The sequence below is a fragment of the Cokeromyces recurvatus genome (assembly GCF_025118155.1).
Source record: "Cokeromyces recurvatus strain NRRL 2243 chromosome Unknown BX663scaffold_4, whole genome shotgun sequence".
NCBI lineage: Eukaryota > Fungi > Mucoromycota > Mucoromycetes > Mucorales > Mucoraceae > Cokeromyces > Cokeromyces recurvatus.
Genome location: NW_026251390.1, coordinates 70,906 through 92,499, shown reverse-complemented (window position 1 = coordinate 92,499; position 21,594 = coordinate 70,906). Strand labels below are relative to the sequence as shown.

At 29.7% G+C, this 21,594-nt stretch overlaps 11 protein-coding genes across 11 annotated transcripts; 6 read left to right on the top strand and 5 right to left on the bottom strand.

Annotated features, from left to right (window-relative positions):
• Positions 1–158: 158 nt before the first annotated feature.
• BX663DRAFT_497889 (quinon protein alcohol dehydrogenase-like superfamily) lies at positions 159–2,202 on the bottom strand. The gene is made up of 2 exons (XM_051525975.1): positions 2,039–2,202; positions 159–1,972 (listed from the first exon to the last, which is right to left on the bottom strand). Exons 1-2 carry the CDS (start codon positions 2,138–2,140, stop codon positions 341–343), a joined length of 1,734 nt encoding a protein of 577 aa, XP_051385842.1. The 5' UTR covers positions 2,141–2,202; the 3' UTR covers positions 159–340.
• Positions 2,203–3,707: 1,505 nt separating this feature from the next.
• Positions 3,708–5,582, top strand: BX663DRAFT_483540 (mitochondrial small ribosomal subunit Rsm22-domain-containing protein; the record flags this gene model as incomplete). The annotated part of the gene is made up of 8 exons (XM_051524503.1): positions 3,708–3,817; positions 3,905–4,044; positions 4,126–4,444; positions 4,510–4,595; positions 4,656–4,720; positions 4,809–4,919; positions 4,974–5,075; positions 5,136–5,582. The coding sequence occupies 8 exons, from the start codon at positions 3,708–3,710 to the stop codon at positions 5,580–5,582; spliced, it is 1,380 nt and encodes a 459-aa protein (XP_051385841.1).
• Positions 5,583–5,765: 183 nt separating this feature from the next.
• On the bottom strand, positions 5,766–6,323 carry BX663DRAFT_428805 (ubiquitin-conjugating enzyme/RWD-like protein; the record flags this gene model as incomplete). The annotated part of the gene is made up of 2 exons (XM_051522700.1): positions 5,766–5,949; positions 6,010–6,323. The coding sequence occupies 2 exons, from the start codon at positions 6,321–6,323 to the stop codon at positions 5,766–5,768; spliced, it is 498 nt and encodes a 165-aa protein (XP_051385840.1).
• Positions 6,324–7,717: 1,394 nt separating this feature from the next.
• Positions 7,718–9,411, top strand: BX663DRAFT_497868 (phosphatase 2C-like domain-containing protein). The gene is made up of 5 exons (XM_051525973.1): positions 7,718–8,276; positions 8,336–8,502; positions 8,564–8,758; positions 8,856–9,134; positions 9,229–9,411. Exons 1-5 carry the CDS (start codon positions 7,745–7,747, stop codon positions 9,304–9,306), a joined length of 1,251 nt encoding a protein of 416 aa, XP_051385839.1. The 5' UTR covers positions 7,718–7,744; the 3' UTR covers positions 9,307–9,411.
• A 185-nt stretch (positions 9,412–9,596) lies between these two features.
• Positions 9,597–10,301, bottom strand: BX663DRAFT_467111 (60S ribosomal protein L19-B; the record flags this gene model as incomplete). The annotated part of the gene is made up of 2 exons (XM_051524072.1): positions 10,262–10,301; positions 9,597–10,152 (listed from the first exon to the last, which is right to left on the bottom strand). Coding segments are annotated over exons 1-2 (558 nt in total). The 5' UTR covers positions 10,264–10,301.
• Positions 10,302–10,303: 2 nt separating this feature from the next.
• BX663DRAFT_497857 (uncharacterized protein) lies at positions 10,304–11,928 on the bottom strand. The gene is made up of 4 exons (XM_051525972.1): positions 11,373–11,928; positions 11,124–11,296; positions 10,981–11,063; positions 10,304–10,910 (listed from the first exon to the last, which is right to left on the bottom strand). Exons 1-4 carry the CDS (start codon positions 11,690–11,692, stop codon positions 10,503–10,505), a joined length of 984 nt encoding a protein of 327 aa, XP_051385837.1. The 5' UTR covers positions 11,693–11,928; the 3' UTR covers positions 10,304–10,502.
• Positions 11,929–12,417: 489 nt separating this feature from the next.
• BX663DRAFT_529411 (kinase-like domain-containing protein) lies at positions 12,418–15,752 on the top strand (the record flags this gene model as incomplete). The annotated part of the gene is made up of 6 exons (XM_051530240.1): positions 12,418–12,421; positions 14,251–14,426; positions 14,487–14,579; positions 14,647–14,876; positions 15,037–15,524; positions 15,691–15,752. 6 exons carry the CDS (start codon positions 12,418–12,420, stop codon positions 15,750–15,752), a joined length of 1,053 nt encoding a protein of 350 aa, XP_051385836.1.
• On the bottom strand, positions 15,652–17,730 carry BX663DRAFT_483534 (uncharacterized protein; the record flags this gene model as incomplete). The annotated part of the gene is made up of 5 exons (XM_051524502.1): positions 15,652–15,738; positions 15,804–15,950; positions 16,025–17,254; positions 17,333–17,634; positions 17,703–17,730. The coding sequence occupies 5 exons, from the start codon at positions 17,728–17,730 to the stop codon at positions 15,652–15,654; spliced, it is 1,794 nt and encodes a 597-aa protein (XP_051385835.1).
• A 1,167-nt stretch (positions 17,731–18,897) lies between these two features.
• Positions 18,898–20,066, top strand: BX663DRAFT_497844 (uncharacterized protein). The gene has a single exon (XM_051525971.1). The coding sequence runs from the start codon at positions 18,964–18,966 to the stop codon at positions 19,567–19,569; it is 606 nt and encodes a 201-aa protein (XP_051385833.1). The 5' UTR covers positions 18,898–18,963; the 3' UTR covers positions 19,570–20,066.
• On the top strand, positions 19,654–19,971 carry BX663DRAFT_428552 (uncharacterized protein; the record flags this gene model as incomplete). The annotated part of the gene is made up of 1 exon (XM_051522690.1): positions 19,654–19,971. A coding segment is annotated over one exon (318 nt), but the record flags the coding sequence as incomplete, so codon positions are not given.
• A 437-nt stretch (positions 20,067–20,503) lies between the features above and the next one.
• Positions 20,504–21,560, top strand: BX663DRAFT_497840 (trimeric LpxA-like protein). The gene is made up of 6 exons (XM_051525970.1): positions 20,504–20,598; positions 20,674–20,742; positions 20,805–20,944; positions 21,013–21,127; positions 21,196–21,298; positions 21,369–21,560. The coding sequence occupies exons 1-6, from the start codon at positions 20,551–20,553 to the stop codon at positions 21,458–21,460; spliced, it is 567 nt and encodes a 188-aa protein (XP_051385832.1). The 5' UTR covers positions 20,504–20,550; the 3' UTR covers positions 21,461–21,560.
• The last annotated feature ends 34 nt before the right edge of the window (positions 21,561–21,594 follow it).

Genomic DNA, 21,594 nt, shown 5'->3' with positions numbered 1-21,594 from the left:
CGTAAGATATAAATACATATTTGCATATACACATATATTTATATATAAAGAAGAAAGTGATATTCGTCTACCACTACTACTCAGATGAAATTAGAACATAGTAAAACTAGTATTTGTATGTGTTTTAAAGAAATAACTGCATCAATGCATAAGATGACCACTTTAATAAAATCATACTACTATGATTTGTATTTATTTTATTAGATATATACAAACAGGAAGAGTTTATGATATATATATATATATATATATGTATTTCTATACATATATGCACATATATTTAGATATGTATTTATATAAAGGGGAGGGGAATATTTACATGTATATTGTATCAATAAGTTTACATACCAAAGTCCCATACATGGACATTACCTTCATCATCTGCACTTACAATTTTAGTATCACTTAGAGCAACCGCTGTAACAGCTGAGTTATGTCCTTCAAGACAATACATTGGTAAACCGCTTTCAATATCCCAAAGTTTAAGTGTACCATCATGTGAACCAGAAACCATACGAAGTTTATCATAGGCTAATGACCAAATGCCTTGAACATGACCAAATAACGTCTGAAGACATTCACCACTTTCAAGAGACCAAATCTTGATAGTATGATCTAAGGAGCCTGATATGACGACTTGTTCAGAAGAACGAATACAATCATCATTCGTTTTGTTCGACGAATAATAGCGAGTCTTATTATTATTAGTAGTAGTAGTCGTTGATGCAGACACTATATTTAATTTGTTCATATTACTGTTATCTTCATCTTCATCACTGCTGCTACTACTGTTGCTATTATTCGATCGTCTTCCTTTCTTTGATGATTTCAGTTGACTATTTTTAATAAAGCAATGAAGGAAACCAGGCATAGAGGGTATAGCCGTCTGAACAGGAGCCATATGGCCCTTCAAAATCCTTACGCAGGCACGTTTTTCAAGGTCCCAAATGCGAATTGTGTGATCGTCAGAGCTAGAGACCAGAAGAGGACTCATTTTATGAATACTAACATGATTTACACTCTTTGTATGACCAGCTAAAGTAAAGCATTCTCCTGTTTGAAAGTTCCAGATTTTAATGGTTGCATCAGCAGAGCCACTAGCTAAGATACGACAATTGAAATTCAAATGGACAACACCATCTGTATGACCCTCCAGAATACGAATACATTGGCCTGTATGATAATTCCAAATACGTAATGTATTATCCATTGAACCTGTAACTAACTTGGTATCATCCGCTTGTAAAGTACGGATACATCTTGCATGTCCCTTCAAGACACGCAGAACTTGTCCTGTTTCAAGATTCCAGACAATTGCTGTTTTATCATAAGAACCAGTAATTAAGATATTTTGAGACTCACAAAATTGAAGACAACTAATGCCTCCCTGATGAACTCTTTTAAGGACTCGCTTCGTTGTATAATTGTTTCTCCAGTTACGTTCAATAATTAAACGTTCACTATAGATATCTTTCCAAGATTTACGATAACTCGTATCAGGACAAAAGCGTTTTTGATCTTGATTATCACAAGCTGTATTTGATGAATGAGATCGCTTCCTTGTGTTATCAAGACGATGATCCATGAAGACCACTTTACGTTTTTGAAGTAAAGGAAGTCCCCAACCACATTTTGTACATTTTCGATTAATATGCTGCTCACACATACGATGCCATAGAGTATCATCATCTGCCAATGATTTCCAATGTTTACTCACTTGAGCTGCAGAGCAAAGAGAAGTAGCGTCTAATAATGAAAAAATCTGCTTTGTAATTTCTGTAGGGAAAATGGTAGTAAAATCGATACATAATAGAGGTTTCACTGTATTTGCGATAAACGATAATTGAGGTGTACATGCGGAGGCTAAAATTCCTTTTAGAATCAAAAGTCTTTCTTCTTTTGAAGATTGTTGAAAGATATTCCAGACTAAAGCAATTTGAGATTGATTTTTTTCAGGTACAAAAGCTAATTCCTAACAAGATAAGGGAACATAGTTGTTAAATATATACTTTATCCTGTATATGTATCTATATAATACCTCTTGTAATTGTTCAATATCAAATTCATCTTTATTCTTTATTTTCATTAATTCTGGGTTATGTCTATAACAATGTTTTGGTGCTTTTGTCGTACAAGTCATTTTTTTATTATTATTACTGTTCTCTTCTTTAAAGAAGAAGAATAAGGAAAAGAAAAAAAAAAGAAAAGAAAAAAGAAGAAAAAGATAAACGATTTGATTATTCAAAATATGCTTGATGAAATGGCGCAATTGTTGAAAAAAAAACTCTCTAGCAACATAATTATACTTGATTTCTATTGGTTAATGATTGTGCAATAAATCAATAATTTTTAAACATTTGTTCTGTAAGAAAATTTCAATTGGACACACAATACAAAATCCATCAAAATAATACGATTAAACAATTTTTTTTTTATTATTTTTATAAATTAAAATTTATAAAGTGACTTATGAGCACATAATATCTTTGTTATATTGGATTGCCCAGGTCAGTTCAATTTATGTAAAAAAAAAAAAGTATCTAAAAACCCTCTTACGGGACAAGAGGTAAAAAGGTAAAGGAAAGAAAGAAGATAAGGTGAGAAAGAAAGGGAAAATGTTACTAACAAGTTTAAAGGGACAATCAGTTGAGTCATTTCCTGCCTGGATCAAGAAGTGAAGGAGACACTCTGTTTACACTTTTTGGACGAAAGGAAAAATAAAACCAGACGAAAAAAAAAAAAATGAGTTCAGACACTTTGATGGTAAATTTTCAGACTTTAATTTGGATTCATCCAGAAAAAAACGAGCATCATTTAATTTAAAGTGTAATAACTGTAGCCCGGTTCGGACCATTAATAAAAGTGAAAATATTGCTAATCTTCCCCCCTCCTCCTCTTTTAAAGAAACTAAAGAAAGAGTGATATAATTCATAAACAGAGAAAAAGGGAGACTTTTCTCTAATTAAACCAGATTTTGATGATGAAAAAAGGCCAAGAAGTAAATACATGAAAGCTCATTTAAATTAAGGGTAGTGGAATATCAGCGATTTCAGGTATTTAGAGTCTAGAAATAGTAGTAGATGACAGACAGTTGTGTAGGATAGTAAATTAAATGTGCATTATGCATATTTGTAGATAAAACTCTATATTATTATTATTTTTGATTTGACCAATAAGCACATATAGAAGAAATAGATGTTTTATGTCTTCATAAAGTTGGCAGTCTTCTTACCATTACCAGTGAAAATATGATGTACGACAGGATTTAGGGTAGGTTCATTATTTGTTACAAAGATTTTCAAGTGCGAATCACACTATTTTTAATAAATTCATTGAGTCAATTTACTAATTTTTAATATCGAAAGTTATAAATGTTCTGTTCTAGTGACAGATATTTAGACACAATTTTCCGAAAACTATTTTTAAACTAAAGTCTAATAAGCTGACTATTGAAGTATTTGTTTGTGGTTTTTGAAATTTTTTTACCTAATGTGCCCTTCTATAATAAATGCTGTACTTTATTAGAAGAAGAAAGCTGTAATATAGTACATCGTAAAATGCGTATTCCTATTTTTACAAGTAAAAAATCAAGTTGAAAATCAGGATTTAGCAATATTTAATCCTCCGGTCAAAAAAAAACCATCATTAAACACTGCTGCCTGTCAAAAACAACACTTTTTTTTAAGTAATTCTTATATTGATAAAACATGGCTTCTAAGCGCTTATTTACAAGCTCATTCATTCGAAAATATTCTACAAATAAAGCTATATTTCTTACTGAAAAGCAGCTCCAGTCAATTGGTTCAGAAAAAGAGGGGTAAAAAAAAAAGAAGAATGATCTGAGCATTTATGGTTAACCATCCCCCCCCTCCACAAAATTAATATTAATCTTTGTATTTCTTAGTGAGCTCCTTGTTAAAGAGATTACAATTAATTCTGTTCCTTATGTCAGGGGATCTAAAGAAGCCGCTTTTGGATCTAAACGAATGGGTTGTGTAGAACTACCAAAACCCATGATTCAGTCCATTACAGATATAATTGAAGGTGATAATCATTTTTTCCTCTTTTTCTCCTAGATCACAAATTTATTATTTTTTTTATTTTTTTTTTTTCTCATTTATGTAGGCCATGATAAGCGATTGATTAGAACAGATGCGCTTCGATTATATGACGCATTAAGATCGACATCTAGAGTATCAAGGGAAGCTTTAGATGAGTTTGATGGTTCTCGAGATGCGAAAAAGCAACGTAAATCAGCAGAGACAGTTATTGAACCACATAAAGTTTTATATGGTCCTCGCGAATCAGTTGCTTATTTAGCAGGTGTACTACCTTCAACTTATGCAGCCATTACAAATGTCTTGAATGAAATCGCAGGTCGACTTTCCGATTTTAAGCCTCAATCCATGTTAGATTTTGGTACTGGGCCTGGTACAGCCATTTGGTAATAAAGCTATATATATATGCTCTAATATTTAAATACATGTATGCTAAATTTTATGCATATAGGGTTGCAAAAAACGTCTTTCAAATAGATAACTGTGTAGGTATAGATCTTTCAGAAGATATGCTTAGAATAGCAGAACGTTTAGAAGGTAAGTAGGGTTAAAATAAAGATCCATACTATTTATTTACACTACCTATCATCTAAACAGAGTCATTGAAAATGGGGAATGAAAAGCCTATTGAATTTAAACGTTATCTTCCTTATGATCCAAAGGTAAAAAAAAAAAGAAAAAAAAAATGAAATCACTTTTTTTTTTTTAGTTATAGTATTATAATAATAATGATAAAAAGTAACTTTATAGGCATCTAAGACTGATCTTGTTATCAGTGCATTTACTTTGGGAGATATAGAATCAACGGCTCTTCAGAAATCAACTCTAGAGCAATTATGGGCTCAAACAGGAGATGTATTGGTAAGATCATAAAGATTGTTATGGATGAATATGGACTTATCAATTCTATTATAGGTATTAATTGAAAGAGGTACTCCTATTGGGTTTACAAATATAGCCCGAGCTAGACAATGGATTCTAGATGCAGAAGGTTCAAATGCTCATGTTGTTGCTCCAGTAAGTCTTAGCATTATTATAACTTTTTTTTTTCCTTAAAAAAAAGAAATTTCATTTTAGTGTTCTCATGATCATCCATGCCCTCTATTGTTCTCCCCAGAAGCTAAACCGAATAAATTTTGGTGTCATTTCTCACAAAGAGTTCAACGCCCTTCTTTTCTAATGAAAACAAAGCATTCAAAATCAAATACAGAAGATGCAAAATATTCATATGTTGTATTACGACGAGGAAAAAGACCAGTAGGAAATAATACAATGGAAACTGAAGCATATCATTGGCCAAGGTTAATACAGCCTCCTTTAAAGAGGAATGGACATGTTGTAATGGATGTTTGCTCTAAAGAAGGTGAAATACAGCGTATGGTTATATCTAAATCACAAGGAAAGATACCTTATCGTGATGCTAGAAAGATCATGTGGGGAGATTTGCTACCTCATCAATCAAAGAATAAAGTCGTTACTCGATTTTCTAAAGGTGAAATAGATCAACAAGACGAGTATAACTAACTATTAGACTTATTTATTTAAAATTACAAACTTTTATATTATATATTTTCTTCATTTGTTTTCTATATAAAGTTGTATTTAGTAAATATATATGTATATATCATTGTCATCTTTAACCTACAGTTACACTCTTAAACATCTCTGCCTTTAATTCATCTGTATAAATAAATAAAAAGACAAGTGTTAAATAACCATGTATACACTTGTTATAAACAAGTCGTCTTCCTTACCAAATTTTGCATCACTTAAAGGGGAAAAACGAATCATGTTATTATCAGGAATATGTTCATAAAGATAGGATTCTGTAATGGAAAGCTGAGCGCATTGTTGAGCTAATTTGGAGAATACAATAATATCTGTACGATATCTAAGTCATTCCTACTGATTAGTACCAAATATATACACATGGAAAGTAAGGATAACTTACAGTCGATAAGCTTCTTTGTTCAGACAATATTTATCATTTAATCCATCCAAAACACTTTTTTTAAATATATTTTTTAAATAGAAGAGAACATGAAATAGATAGTCTCGATAAGGCCTCCAAACAGGAAATTGCTGTGAAATAGAAAGGTTACCTTCATCATCAACTAAAGGATGAAACATATCTGTTAAAAATGTAATTGAGGGTGGTCTTTGAGGATAATCCTCTGGTAGTGTTAATCGAAATTTGAAGGTGCCAGAACGATAGAGCCCTTTATGAACAAATATAACGCCATACCATACTATACATACATACATACATACATATAAAGAATTAAATATGAATAATAATAGCCTGTTTTCTTACCATAAAGGTCATTAGAAGATGGTAATACATAAACACCTAGCGGACAATGGCTTGGATTTCGTAAATTAATGCTATTATTTTTTAAGGGAGGGGGTTACTTTAGTTCTCTAACATCTTTTCTTTGATAAACAAAGTCACTTTTATATATTTACAATTCTGTCATTATTTCATATCTACGAAAATATTCTGAAGTTAGATGAGGAGGGTTTGTTACTGATTCATCATCTTCACTATTTTCTATTGTTTGCAAATTTTTCTTGATGTTAGTAATTGTTCTCTGTTCTTCATTGCTAGAAGAGGGCACATTATTTCTTCTAATTCGACCTAAAAGGTTTGAATTTCTAGTACGATCAAGTAAAGCGCTTACAGATGAAGAAGTAGATCGTTTTATTGTTGTATTTGAATTAGCAGACTGAGTGCGATTTAATAAACTACTTGCTCGTCTTGGAATTGGTTCAGGTCTAGACTATATATATATGCATGTATGTATGTATGTGTTTATTTATTCATTAATATTAATACAAAATAATGGTAAATACAACGAAAGCTTATTCCATTACATTGCTCATTATTAAATTATTCTATTTACAGTCGAAAAAAAAAATAAAAAAAAAAAATAAAATAAAAGGTTTTCATTTATTTATTCTATATTTAAAATACAGCACCACTTATATGCTTATGTAATCATAACGATACCCTTATTCACATATTTTGATGAAAACTAAAAAAAAAGGGGGTTGATAATTCAGTAAAGACTTAATTCAATCGACTTTAAATGAATGAGGTTAGTTAAGCTTAATCTTATTTCTTTTGATTTTTTAATTGATTCATTTTAATAATAATGCATTTATGAATAATTCTTTTAAAAATGCTCTTCACTTTCCACGCTATTTTTTTTTTTTCAAATCCTGTATTTAATGAAATAAATAACATAATAATAGCATGATTACTCTTTTTTTTTTTTTTCTTTATAATAAACATTATTCAATTAAAAAAAATTTATTACATTCAAATTGTAAGAATTCCACTTATTTCATGTAGTTTAATCATTTGAAAAATATATATACATATTTGCATATACTTTTTAAGGAAGGAGTCTATAAAATAAAACTGTTGGTGTATCCATATTGCTCACTGGTAAATAATAACCATCCAATTATTGTTAGAAAAGGATTTTATAGGTTATTATGGGGTAAGCGCCTTTTCAACCAATGGAAGCTATTCCTTTTCAAGTTCAGTAATAGTGATGTTTAGCAAGAAGTCAACTGGTTTTAAAATTCCACTACTAATTGTTTAATTTATGCTTTTTTTGTTTTTGTTTGTTTGTCTTTTCTTTTTTTTTATATATACATATTTATACACATACATAATAATGAAATCAAAAGCTTGGTTTCAAGTTTATTATTCAATATCAAAGAATTGGGTTCAGCAGTCAATCTTATTACCGTCAATAAGCTCTATTCGCTCTCATTTACCTTCGTTACAGACAAATTATATCAAAAATGATACTATAGAAAGGTCATCGTGCAAATCAACTTGTTATAATAACTGTAGACAATCTCGACCATTATCAACTCATACTGTTTCATATAATAATAGTAATAATAATAATGCAATAGCTTATCGTGATGAAAAACATGATCCTACTATCATTAAATCACCCTCACCATTTTCTTTACCCTTATTGGACTTCTTTTCGAAATCATATAGCAAACCAGCTCCTTCTTATATATTGGCTCATGGTGCTTCAGGGTTTGCTAAAAGTCAACGTTACACAACACCAGTTTCACTTAAAAAAAGTGATTCACCCTATTATAGTATACAAGTCGGTGAAGACGCTTACTTTAGACGATCGGATGCAATAGGTGTAGCAGACGGTATTGGAGGATGGGCAGGTGTTTCTGGTAAAATAGATGCATATAACATGACCATCGTTATAATTTTTATTTATCCGTGACCTCAGCTGCCAATGCTGGTTTATATTCTAGAAAGCTAATGCATCATGCATATCTTGAATTGGAAAGATTTGATAATGTAGATGATCCTTATTTCTATCTTTATGATGAAGCCGATCCCATAAATATATTACAAAGGAGTTATGAAGAGAGTATGTTAGAGGCACAACAAGAGGTATTACTATTTTTTTTTTAAAAATCTAAAATCATCATAGGCCTAATCTATCCTATATAAGGGGGTTGTCGGATCTTCTACAGCCTGCCTTGCTATATTAAGACACGGAGAATTAAGAATTGCAAATTTAGGTGATTCTGGTATCTCTGTGATCCGATATAATGATTATATCTTCAGAAGTGAGGAACAGCAACATTCATTTAATTTTCCTTATCAATTAGGTACAGCTTCTCCTGATAGACCTAAAGATGCTCAAGTAAAATCATTAAAACAAAAAAAAAGAGAGAGAATAAAAAAAAGGAGACATACTGATACGTAGTACTCATTATTATATTATATTTGCCTATTAATAGTCATTTACAGTTGCAATTGAAAAAGGAGATATAGTGATTATGGGATCTGATGGATTATTTGATAATCTATTTGATAAAGAAATTTTAGCAATCGTGAAAAAATATGTATCCGCTTACACTTTACCTGGAACAAGGAATTGTCCACCTAGAGTATTATCTATGGATCCACAAAAGATTTCTGATGCTTTAGCAGAAAGAGCAAAGGTAGTCAGTCTTAGCAAATTAAATGTAGATAGTCCATTTCAAGAAAGGGCAGTCAATGAAGGATTGTATTATCAGGTAAAAAAAAAATAGATATGTATGCATCTATTGTTTTTTTTTTTTTTTTTTTTTTTTTTTTTTTTATTACTTACACTAGTTTTATTATATTTAGGGAGGGAAAGCAGACGATATTAGTGTCATTGTTGCCATTATCAAGGATTGCGAAGATAGCCCTGATAGGCGATTATAGACAAGACTTTTTTCTTTATTTTGTTTAATAATATAGTAGACCACATGTATATCCATTATAAATAATAAATACATAATAACGATAATTTTCTATTTTATATACAAGTATTTCATTCTCTTCTTTTTTTTTTTTTTGTTGTTGTGGCTTATGTATAATATACTTTTACTATTACAGAATATTAACCGCAGTAAATAGAATGAATAAAAATCAATAAAGAAAAACAAAAAAAAAATCCTAAAATTATGCTAGATATTGATATATGTTTATTCATATTATTAAAATAAGCAAAATTATTCGCGGGCTTCCATCTTTTCAGATTTCTTGTTAGCACGACGTTCACGAAGAGCCTTGTTCTTAGCACGGAGGACTTCAGCTTGTTCAGCAAGAGTCTTGGCACGAGCCTTTTCAGCCTTAGCCTTATGAATATGTTCCATCAAGACACGCTTGTTCTTGAAACCGTTACCCTTGGACTTGAGGTAAAGTTGGTGATAAAGGTGCTTATCGATCTTACCGGCTTCTCTGTATTTGGCAAGGAGACGACGAAGGACACGCATACGACGCATCCAGATAACTTGGCTGGACATACGAGCATCAGCAGTACCTTTTCTCTTACCATAACCCATATGACGACCCTTACGTTTGGCAGCGTTACGTTCAAGGACACGGAAACGAGATTGAGAAATCTCGGGCTTACGGATAATAAGACCATCCTTGACAAGCTTGCGAATATTGGCACGAGAGTTAGCAGTAGCAATTTCATTCACCTCATTAGGATCTAACCAGATCTTACGCTTACCACATTTGAGGACAGAGGCGGCCAAACGCTTTTGAACAAGCAAGCTTACCCTAATAATAATATCATTTAGTTAAAGAACATAAGGAGGAAGGAACAAGAAAGAAAAAAAAATTTTTTTTTGATTATTGTCCGGCGAAAGTCCGGTAGAAAGATACTTACATTTTATAAAAAATTCAAAAGTTAGAAAAGAGATAGAATCAAGAATCATTAGATGAAAGGTCAAATTACAATTGAAAAAAGCCCGTCCCTCCTTATTTCTAAATATATGATTGGACAACGGCTTTTAAATTTTAAATAACCGATAAATAGCAAGATGGATTTGCATCCACATCCATCCGTCCATTCATTGGCTCATCCATTTTTTTTCATTCATTGGTGGCCATCATGTTATTATAAATTATTAGGATTTATTAGATAATTTTTGAATAAGAGGGAAATTATTACGACAGACAATAGAGCAAAAACGATATAATACAGGAATATGATGATTACCGGCAACATTTCTCCACACAAGTTCTTCGACATCAGGTGAATGGAATAATATATTACAATGTTCACAATGATGGACGGATGATATGGATTGAAAGCGATGTAATAAGCGGTCTGGTATAATGCTTGAATATTTATGTAATTTTATAGATGAGTTGGCTAATATGAATCGAGTTGCTATTTCAGTTAAACTTGTTACAGTCACTGGTTTAAGTTGCTGATAATGTGAACGATTTTCCGGAAGTGAAATAAATGGATTAGGTAATAAAGATAATATGCTTAACTTTTTTAATCTCAATAATTCACCTGGCAAATAGGTCTGATATGACATGTATAATAAATATAAACGAAACATTGTAAAAAAAATAAATAAATAAACAATACTTTACCAACTGATTGTTTCCTAGTGAAAGTTCTACTAAATTCTCAAGTAAGGCAATCTCAGGTGGAATAAACTTCAAATGGTTATTTCCTATCTAAAATGTAAGAAATATAGATATTATATAGATGCATATCATGTATAGAACTTTACGAAGACTTAATACTGTTAGATTCTTCAATTGAAATAATATAGGATTTATTCTTGTAATATCATTATTGTAAAGATATAATTGTAATGAGGCAGCTTTGACTATATCATTATGAAGAACTGTAACATATCTGAGTTCGCCAATCTCATCTGGTATTTCAATCAAGCCTATATTACTAATATTTATGTATGAGAAGACTCTATATTCATATATATGTATAAATATATACATATATGTATATATAATCCTACCTAATATCCACTTGTTCAAGTCCATTATCAATCGTTGAATCAATGGCTTGACGTACTTTATCATTTGGTGTTTCATTACATAATTTACGTCGAAATAATTCCCTTGTATTTATATCCCAACTTAATGAATTTATACGACTTCTTTTTCTATCTTCATCTTCATCTTCCTGGCTTTTAAATGAAGGTATTATTATAGAGATTTGTTGTTCAAGAGGAAATTGAGGTAAATAATCTTCATCTTCAGATGCATCTGTATCTATCCAGTCAACTTCATTTACTGATTTATTGTCGTCATTTAATGTTGAACTAATATGATTCATTTTAAAAAGGAAAGAAAAGAAAAGGAAAGAGAGAGAAGAAATAATATTAATAAAAAATGGGTTTCATTATAAAAAAAAAAATAGTAATGATAGATATTTATAATTAAGACAAATTATATCTTTATTAGTGCATAAAATTTTTATATTCTTCTTTTTCCTTTCTTTCTCATTTGTCACATTGCATTCAATTCTTCTTCTTTATAACTATAAAAATTACTTATATTTTAAGAATAATCCCCCTGTTATAATCATAAAAAAGTGGTAGTAGTAATAGTAGTAGTAGTAGTAATAGATAAAATTTGCAAGATGTAGTGTATGTAGATATTTATGCATAATGTTCCTGTGATGCATCTAAAATTAGAAAAAAAGTGAAACTATTGAAGAATTGGTGGTGAGATATCAGTTAACAAAATAAATTATGATTACAGCATTTCTAAATGCATAAAGTGACTTGGTATTGCTCTTTGAATTAGTTTCCCTATTGCGCACAGATGTAAGGCCCTTAGATCCTAATTAAGTAATTTCTTTTCAAGCACCTTGATTATAAAGGCTCTATTGCACTGTAGTATTAGAATCACATGACTCAAACAATTTTCCTTTCTTCTTAATTATACTTGTCAATAATATCCTCTTGATACGGCAGAAGATAGAGTTCTCTTTTCATAAATTAAAAAGAGGGTTCAAATTTTCAAATAGATAAAAGTATGTTCAAATAAATAAACTACATGAGTATAAAACCTAAACTTAACTCTTATCTTTATAAAATAAAATTCAGCTAGATACTCTAAACTTTTTATTAGCAGTTGTTATATATTATATTGCAATGGTTTTAAAAGAGTATTATATACTAGAAGTTTTTTGTAGGAATACAAAGCTATTTACAATAACTAGATAATCTAAATATTAATATGTTTGAAACACAATAGAATCTGATATCATCGTCATATATTTGAACAATAATTTATATCACTCACAAGCAAATATACAAGGCATTCGTATATGCTCTTTATTATTATATCATCCAACCTGATTCCAAATAGACCCTAATATTTAAATGCTTTTGAATGGATGGGTTGAATATTAATAGCTATCATATTTAGTCAGTGTCTAATCTAATTAAAAATCATATCGATGTTACTTGTTACATTCATCTGTTTAACGTATATTAATCTGCTTAAATCTAATAGCTGATATATTTCTTTTTACGTTCACTTTATACAGCCAATATCGTGAATCATATGTAAAAGTATAGCAACCCATATTTACAAATGTAGTAGTACTGAAAGGAAGTCTTCTAATAAATAAGCTGTCTACTCTTAGAACATATATATTTTTCGTAATACTAACTTTCCATGTTTTAAACAAACATTATTTTGTTTTTCTATTTTATGCTTGAAACATGCTTTCTATTACAAATAAAAAAAAAAAAGGATTTATAAAAATACAAGAGTTTGCTTATTCTATTTATTATCATTTATAGAGATTTTTATTTACTACTACTATGCCCAAACTTTAGGCCGTCTTATAATGCGTCGTTTCTATAAATAATTAACCCATATTGAGTTTATTCAAACAATGAAATATTCGGGTTATGTATATTAAGGGGCTATCTAATGACTCCTTCATTACTTTTAATATATCAAACTCATTCAATCATAAAGTAACTTTTGTTATGTTAATATGTCTGTCTATCTATTACTATCCTATTTATGTTTTAAAAATGTAGTAGTATCTTTTTTATTAATTTAATATTATATCAGATATTAAAGTAATCCAGTATCATTTTCGGCAAGGTTATTAGTCAAATCAGTTTTAACGGTGTCACCTAACATTTCATTTGTAATACTGGTAAGACCTTCATCATCACCACTAGGAAGTGCAGAAGTACCACCTGTTAATCTTCCTAAAAGTAAATCAAGAGGTAAATTTCTTTTATTATTAGGATTAGGATAATCAGCCAATAAGATTGTATCCTTTTCTTGATGAAGTGACAATTTTTTATTATCATGATTCAAAGTTGGAGAAGCATTTGATAAAACAATAAGAGTAATGACCAAGATGAATGTAAGATAACGCATTTCTATTCTATACATTAAAACAAACGAAAAGAATAAAAAGAAAAAAAAAGAGAGCGAGAGATAGGTTATTGTTTATATATACAATTATGTTCAATTCATATATTCATTTATATGGATATATTATGTAATAAGAATGACAATAATGAAAAAAAGGAGCAGTATTATTTATTGAATAGGAGGATGATTATTCATGACTTAATTTATCCACATGATGATGGGCAAGTTATATAGACGTAATACAACGTACAACAGTTGACAACAAAAATAAATAAATAAATACCTTTTATTGACAACAATTGGACATATGATTTCAAGTTTTATTGTTACTATTATTTCTTTCATTTATTTATTCTTTACTTCTTTTTCCCCTTCTTCTTCTTTTACCTTTATGAATAACATAAAATTATCATCAGGTATATAATTTATACGATATTTTTTTTTTAAAAAAAAGGAGGTAAATTAATATAAATATTGGAATAGAAAAAGTAATCAAAGTTACTGCAAAAGATATTAAAACGGGGCAAGAAGTTCAACTTCATTACACGAAATATAAAATAGCAGGCAATGGATCATTTGGAGTTGTTTATCAAGCAAAATTACTTCAGACAGGTGAAGATGTTGCTATTAAAAGAGTGTTACAAGACAAAAGATATAAAGTAGATAATAACCCATCTCTTTAAATTATCGTTTGTATTTAAATCCTTTATATAAAATAGAATCGTGAATTGCAAATTATGAAAACTATTGCTCATCCAAATATAGTATCTTTAAAGGCATATTTTTATTCTCATAGTAATGATACAAATAAGGTAATGGGGGAGGGGGTAAAGGAATGATAAAGAGAATGTGGATTGATGGATTTTTATTAAAATTTAGAGAGATGATATTTATTTACAATTAGTATTGGAATATATACCAGAGACGTTATATAGAGCAACCAAGCATCATCAGTCTATACCTTCTCTTTATATCAAATTATATTTATATCAAATATTACGTTCATTAGCTTATATTCATTCTATTGGAATATGTCATCGTGATATAAAGCCTCAAAATTTATTATTAGATCCATCAACTGGTATTGTTAAACTATGTGATTTTGGAAGGTAAAAAGGAAAAAAAAAGAAAAAAAAAAGAGGGATGTAGACATATACATACATGTACACACACATATATATATACATACACACACATCTATATACACACATATATACACATATATATATACACACACACGCACACATAACCTCTTTTCTCTTTTATTAGTGCGAAAATATTAAATCCGAATGAATCGAATATCGCTTATATTTGCTCTCGTTATTATCGTGCTCCTGAACTCATCTTTGGTTCTCAACATTATACTGTTTCCATTGATATTTGGTCTACTGGTTGCGTCATGGCTGAATTAATCTTACGTGAACCTTTATTTCCAGGTGATAGCGGTGTAGATCAATTAATAGAAATCATTAAAGTATTAGGTACTCCTACTAAAGAAGAATTATTGGTCATGAATCCAAATTATAATGAATATCCTTTCCCTTATATAAAACCTCATCCATTATCAAAATTATTCAATAACAAGACTCCTCAAGAATCGATCGATTTCCTTAATCTCTTATTAAAATACAATCCAACAAAAAGATTATCTGCTCATCTTTCTTTATTTCATTCTTATTTTGATGAATTACGTGATCCAAATACAAAAATGTTAAATGGAAAAGATTTACCCAATTTATTTAATTATACAAAACATGGTAACTATTTTTTGTTTCAAATTTCTATATAATATCATCATCATTTACTTATATATTTATACACATAGAACTCTCTTATCTAACTTTATCTCATAACAACACATAATATTTATTTTAATTTAATTTATTACAATTTTTGATGTTTTCTTTCTGTTTCAAAAATAAGTGCTCTCCATAACTTCATCACGAAGACTAATGCATCCTCATCCAAAGCCTATAAATAAATAACCTTATTAAACTCACATATTCCCCTTACATATTATTATTATTATTATTTACCCCTTCTAGTTCAGATACAAGTTCGTCGGGTGTTTTCCTATCTTTGACTAACTGAAGAACATAATTAACTAAATCTTCTTCTTCCATACCTAATAAATCAACAATCTTTTTTGAAACAAACGGATGTAATTTACTATTAATTAATTCCTATTATACATTAAAATGGTTTGTTAGTATACATGTCATCTATTCATTGGTATTTTTTTTTTCTTATAATTTACCTCATCTACTTCATCCCATTTAACTGTATAAGCCCATAAATCATGTTGTGAACTAGGTATTGAATCAATCAATTCTTTTACTCTCTTAGCTCTCTTTTCTGCTGATAACTCTTCTTTTGTTTCTTCTATATCTCCATAATCTAAAGGTACAAGTACACGTCGTTTCTTTTTAGCTTCTTCTTCTTCATCATCATCGACTCCTCCCAATGTATTTCGTTTGATAGGTATATTGAAATTAAGTTTTTTAGGCTTTAATGCAATCTTGCCTTCATCTCCTTCACGATTAAGATATCCATTATCTCTCATATGTTTCTCTTCTTCTTCTTGTCTTTGTCTTTCTTCTTCTATTTCTTGTATTTCACGACGTCTATCCTCTTCATCACGTTCATCTTCACGTCTACGTTGAATTTCTCGCATTCTTCTCCATCGTGATCGATCACTATAATAAGGTTCTTCTCCTTTAGCCATCTCAACTTCGTCATCCCAATTTCCAAGTCGTTCAAGCCAATATTCTTTTTCTTTACTTTCTCTTTCTTCTAACTCTATCTCTCGCTTCACGTCCTTCTTATATTCATATAATTTATCATATTCTCGTGCTTCAAATCGCTTCTCTCGTTGACGATAGGCGTTTTCTACATCACGCTCATGCTTTTCACGTCTCTTACGTTCTATTTCTTCGTCTGTGACTAAATCTTGTTGTACTGAATGACTATAATATTCTGTAGGTCCCTTGACAAATCCATACTCTCTTCTTGAACTTCTTTCATTTGATTCTCGACGTTCTCCATATCTTTCTTGGTTATGACTATCATGTGTTCGTTGCTCCCTTTGTGAATTACGATCCTTTGAATAGGCTGATTCTCTATGAATAACGTCTACATTATTTACATTAGCATCTTGTCCCATCGTAATGGCTTGTACATATTTCTGTACAATCGCATATTTCTCTTGATCCGCTACTTTTAACTGTTCTTGATCTTGACTTGATTGGTGTTGTTGTTGATGTCCTTCTAGATGCTTGTGTACGTTATCATCTGCTTTCACGATCAATTTCTTTTCTATACCACTTCCATCCTGTGCTTTTAATACAACTCCATTCGTTGTCTCTCCACCTAAAACACGTAATGCACATAATACACTATCAGGATCAGCATAGGTAGCAAATCCAAACCCTTTAGGATTTCCAGAGGGATCCTTTGTACGTTTCCAATGAAGTAAATTACCACAAGTCTATATATATATATTAAGCATTATCATGTTAATTGAAAATAAAAAGTGTGTGAGTATATATATATATATTAGACATACTTTTAATAATGTTTCAAGCCATTCATCAGTTATTCCAGCTGCAATGGCGCCAACAAATAAAGTATTTAATTTCTCATTATCAGGTGAAGTTGTATTAACAGGTGAAGCGCTTCCAGTTTGAGGTGAACCTATAAAAGGAGGCGGTCTTACAGCAGAGACATTTGCTGTTGGTCCTCTTGGTTGTCCATAAACTCCTGGTGGGGATATACTTGTTGCTGTTGCTGTTACTGTTGCTGTTGCTGTTGCTGTTGTTGGTGGTGGTGGTTGTGATGCAGTTGGTGGTGGTGCTGGAGGTCTGAAACCTATTTTTATAATAATTGAATAAATAAATAAAAAAAAATATTTTCTTGATCAACTTTATTCATTTTACCAAAAGGATTATTTCTAAAGGGATCCATTAATTAAAAAAATAACGTAATGTATGTATATAAATATATATATATATATATAGGTATATATATTTATGTGTGTGTGTTGTTAAAAAAAAAGAAAAGAAAAAGAAAAGAAAAGAAATAACGCTAATAAAGAATATATAAAATAAAATAAAAAACACGGACTTTTAACTATCACACATTTATCCCTAAGTTGAGCATTATCACTGTCATTAAAAAGAAAACGCTAATTTTTTTTTTTTTTTTATGAAAAAAAGAAAAAAAGGACATTAAAGACATAGCTTATAAAATCACTGAATTGCCCTAGTTAATCCAACAAATAATGATAACTAAAGATCTTTTCAAAGCAAAAAAGTAAAAAATAAAAGATTAATCCAAATATAAAAAGAAATGAAGTGTTAGGAAAGGGGCTTAGATAACCAGTCTAATAGTTAGTATACAATAGTTTTGAATGAAATTAAAAAAATGTTCGAGGTCAATTAATACAAACTTGAAAAGAAGTGAAAATAGATTTAGACATGTTTACTTGTAAAAATCTAAATTTTCTGTTTGAGATGGCGATATTATTGTTTCTGACGAGAGAATGTAGAGTTAGTATCTCATTAAAAATTTGATGAATATTTTTTTTTTTTCTTGAAAAAGAGTATCAACATGGACAATACATGTTAAAAAAAAAGAACATTAAAAAGCTGACAATAAAGGTATATCCTGTATCGAAGAGCATACATAACCGTTATTCCTAAGGATTGTTTAATGCCAAGTTGGTAAACAAAATAATCCATTTAAATGAAATCAGATAGCTAGAGTTGATTAACATAGATGATTATGTAAGGATGTCATCAGATTAAAGAGTCCTAATGGTTACCAGTCTACCTCGTCAAAAAAAAAAAAAAAAAAAAAAAAATACTAACATATTATATTATGACTGATATAAATTGCTGTAATTATATTAAAAGCAAGTTTACATGTCCATTCCACTTTAATAACAAACGATTACATTATAAAAAATAGATTTATTTTCTTTAATTACTAATCAATTATGAGCATTCATTCAATAAATATAAACATGATAAAGTTAATTGATCCGTTCAAAAGCAGAGATGAATAATTATTATGTACATATGTTTTAAACAAAATCAACCAAGCCACACCTTTTTATTTTATACTCTTTTTTTTTTTTTTATTTTTTTTTCTCCAGTTTAATACAATCACTTTATATATATAAAAAAAAAAGCAAGCATGGTGCTTCATATAGAGCAATTTCCTAGCGTTATTATAGAAAATTTAGCTTATATTTTAGAGCCTAACGACTTATTTCAACTTTCTCTTACGTCCAAAACACTCTATCAAGTTTTTTGGGCCAGTAATAATCTTTGGCGAAATAAAACTATTCACGACTTTGGCGATTTATTCCAAATTTATACCATCTTCACAACTGCTACAGGTCTTACTTTAGACCCTGCATTATCCGAAAAGTTTAGTAAAGAGCCTACTGATTGGTGTCACTATTATATTCAAAAAAATAATAAAGCAGTAATTGAGGCTAGTGTTGATAACGATACAGCATTAATGGACCAAGCAGATGTTGAATATGCTAATGCAAGAGCACAACTTGAATCGTTTCAAGAAAACGGCAATGTAGATATATTAGTGCAAGTAGCAAGTAAAATGATGTGGATTTTAGATGTTTTCCCTGCACATGCGGGCTGCTATTATATTCTTGGCTTTATTTTATTTGTATTGAATAAACTTGAAGAAGCAGTTATTTTGTTACAAATGGGTCGTGCTGTTGATCCTACGTTTGAACCTATTGATGGTAAAGCTCTTGATGGAATTTCATGTTAATATTAAAATTAACTTTTATTCTTAGATTTGGAAGAAGAGATTGAGCGAATCGTGAATGGTTATAAAGGTGAAGAGGAACTTCTAGAAGACAACCAGTTATCAAAAGTATTAAAAGAAGTGCTCGAAGAAATCTTTAATAAATTTGACCAAGATAAAGATGGAGCATTAAATACAAAGGAATTAGACAACTTTATTTTTACTACCAACGGTTCACATCCACCACCTGCATTTTTACGTCAAATGGGATTACGCTTTGGTGCCAATGCAAAAGGATGGTTAACGAAAGAAGGCTTTTTAGAATTTTATTTAGAGCAAACGTTAGATGATCCATCAGAAACTAGGAATGATTTAGGCACTCATGGCTATGATCCTCAAACTTTAAGAAAAAAAATGGAAGAATAATAAATACTGTATATATTATATATATATATATAAAGAGTTATTGAAAAAAAAAAAGATTAGTCCTATAGATAAAGTATGTAAAAATGAAAACTGAGCAAATGTGTAAAGACTTTAAATATTTCTTATTTATGCCCTGAAGATGGAAAACCAATCTCAGTCAACAAGAATAAAAATTAAACTATTGTTAGTGTTCACTTGTACTTGCTAGCATAGATCAATATACAACTAATGTTTATAAATATTTATCATCATTAAGCCTTATTTTAATGATTGTCTAATTAATATGTGATGTTAGATTACAACAATTAGATTGTCGGATCTGATTCAGTAAGACGTTTATTTTATAAAGGTTAACAAATAAATGATAATTAGTAGGTGTAGTAATAAATGAAGTATAAGAGAGGTATAATTGGGACAAAATTTAACGTTAATTAAAAAAAAAGAAAATATAGCCAATCAGACAGAGGCAAGATGTATATATAAGCAAGTGCTGACCAGACAATCACACAAGAGAATACAATATTTCCAATATACTTTTTTTTTTTATTTCATTCTTTACATGGCAAACATATATAAAACATGGAGGCACCTATAGTATATTATAATCGCGCTGAATATATTGAAACTGTAAAAATATACATATATAAAAGGAAAAAAAAAATACAAATGAACTTGGAACTAAGATGATTGAACATGTAATAGGACACTGGAAATAAAGTGAGTAGAAAGTCAGTCATTTGTGGAAGTCAAAACATCATTCTTGGTGGAAAGGTAAAACAAGATGAATTTGTATTTTATTATAATTATATTTTATTTAACCTTTTATATCAAAGACCATTATTCAAACAGATTGTGTCATTAGAGGTGATCTTCGACGTACAGGTGGTGGACATGCAGTTGTTATTGCGATTGGACGATATTGCTTACTTTCAAAAAGCTCGATCATTAGACCACCTTACAAAACTTATAAAGGGTAGGGTATAAAAGTTAATAAAATTAAATATTATGCCAAAATAATTCATATTTCTTATAAATATATAGCATTTTCAGTTATTATCCAATGAAAATAGGTGATCATGTTACAATAGGTGAAGGAAGTATAGTAGAAGCAGCAACTATTGGTTCTCATGTCACTATTGGCAAGAACTGCATTATTGTAAATATATAAATATATTTGTACCCATAGCTAAACAAGATAACTCTAACAGATGCTTATATTTTCAGGGACGATTTGCTATTATTAAGGATTGTTGTTATATAGCAGATAATACGATTATTGCACCTAATACAGTCGTACCTTCATTTAGTGTTTACTCCGGTTCACCAGGTACATATAAAATTCAATAATGAGAATCACACTGTATAACTAAATTTGCATATGTATACATATATAATAGGACAATATCAAGACGAATTACCAGAATGTACACAAGAGTTATATGAAAATAAAACAAAGGATTACTATGCAAAGTTTATGCCTAAAGATTAACTACATACCCTTCTTCTCATATCTTCTTATTTGAATTTCATCTAATAAAATCTATATCTTTATATATATAAATACGTATAGGATATTTATCGTTAAGAAATTTTCTTTTTTTTTTTTTCTTACGTATTTTATTC

Coding starts and splice junctions, on each gene's coding strand:
- BX663DRAFT_497889 (XM_051525975.1), bottom strand. CDS start 2,140: ATGACTTGTACGACAAAAGCACCAAAACATTGTTATAGACATAACCCA. Junction 1,973..2,038: donor ATATTGAACAATTACAAGAG/GTATTATATAGA, acceptor TTATCTTGTTAG/GAATTAGCTTTTGTACCTGA.
- BX663DRAFT_497868 (XM_051525973.1), top strand. CDS start 7,745: ATGAAATCAAAAGCTTGGTTTCAAGTTTATTATTCAATATCAAAGAAT. Junction 8,759..8,855: donor ATAGACCTAAAGATGCTCAA/GTAAAATCATTA, acceptor GCCTATTAATAG/TCATTTACAGTTGCAATTGA. Junction 9,135..9,228: donor ATGAAGGATTGTATTATCAG/GTAAAAAAAAAA, acceptor TATTATATTTAG/GGAGGGAAAGCAGACGATAT.
- BX663DRAFT_497857 (XM_051525972.1), bottom strand. CDS start 11,692: ATGAATCATATTAGTTCAACATTAAATGACGACAATAAATCAGTAAAT. Junction 11,297..11,372: donor CTTGAACAAGTGGATATTAG/GTAGGATTATAT, acceptor CATAAATATTAG/TAATATAGGCTTGATTGAAA. Junction 10,911..10,980: donor CACTAGGAAACAATCAGTTG/GTAAAGTATTGT, acceptor ATGTCATATCAG/ACCTATTTGCCAGGTGAATT.
- BX663DRAFT_497844 (XM_051525971.1), top strand. CDS start 18,964: ATGGTGCTTCATATAGAGCAATTTCCTAGCGTTATTATAGAAAATTTA.
- BX663DRAFT_497840 (XM_051525970.1), top strand. CDS start 20,551: ATGGAGGCACCTATAGTATATTATAATCGCGCTGAATATATTGAAACT. Junction 20,743..20,804: donor ACATCATTCTTGGTGGAAAG/GTAAAACAAGAT, acceptor TTTATATCAAAG/ACCATTATTCAAACAGATTG. Junction 20,945..21,012: donor CCTTACAAAACTTATAAAGG/GTAGGGTATAAA, acceptor ATAAATATATAG/CATTTTCAGTTATTATCCAA.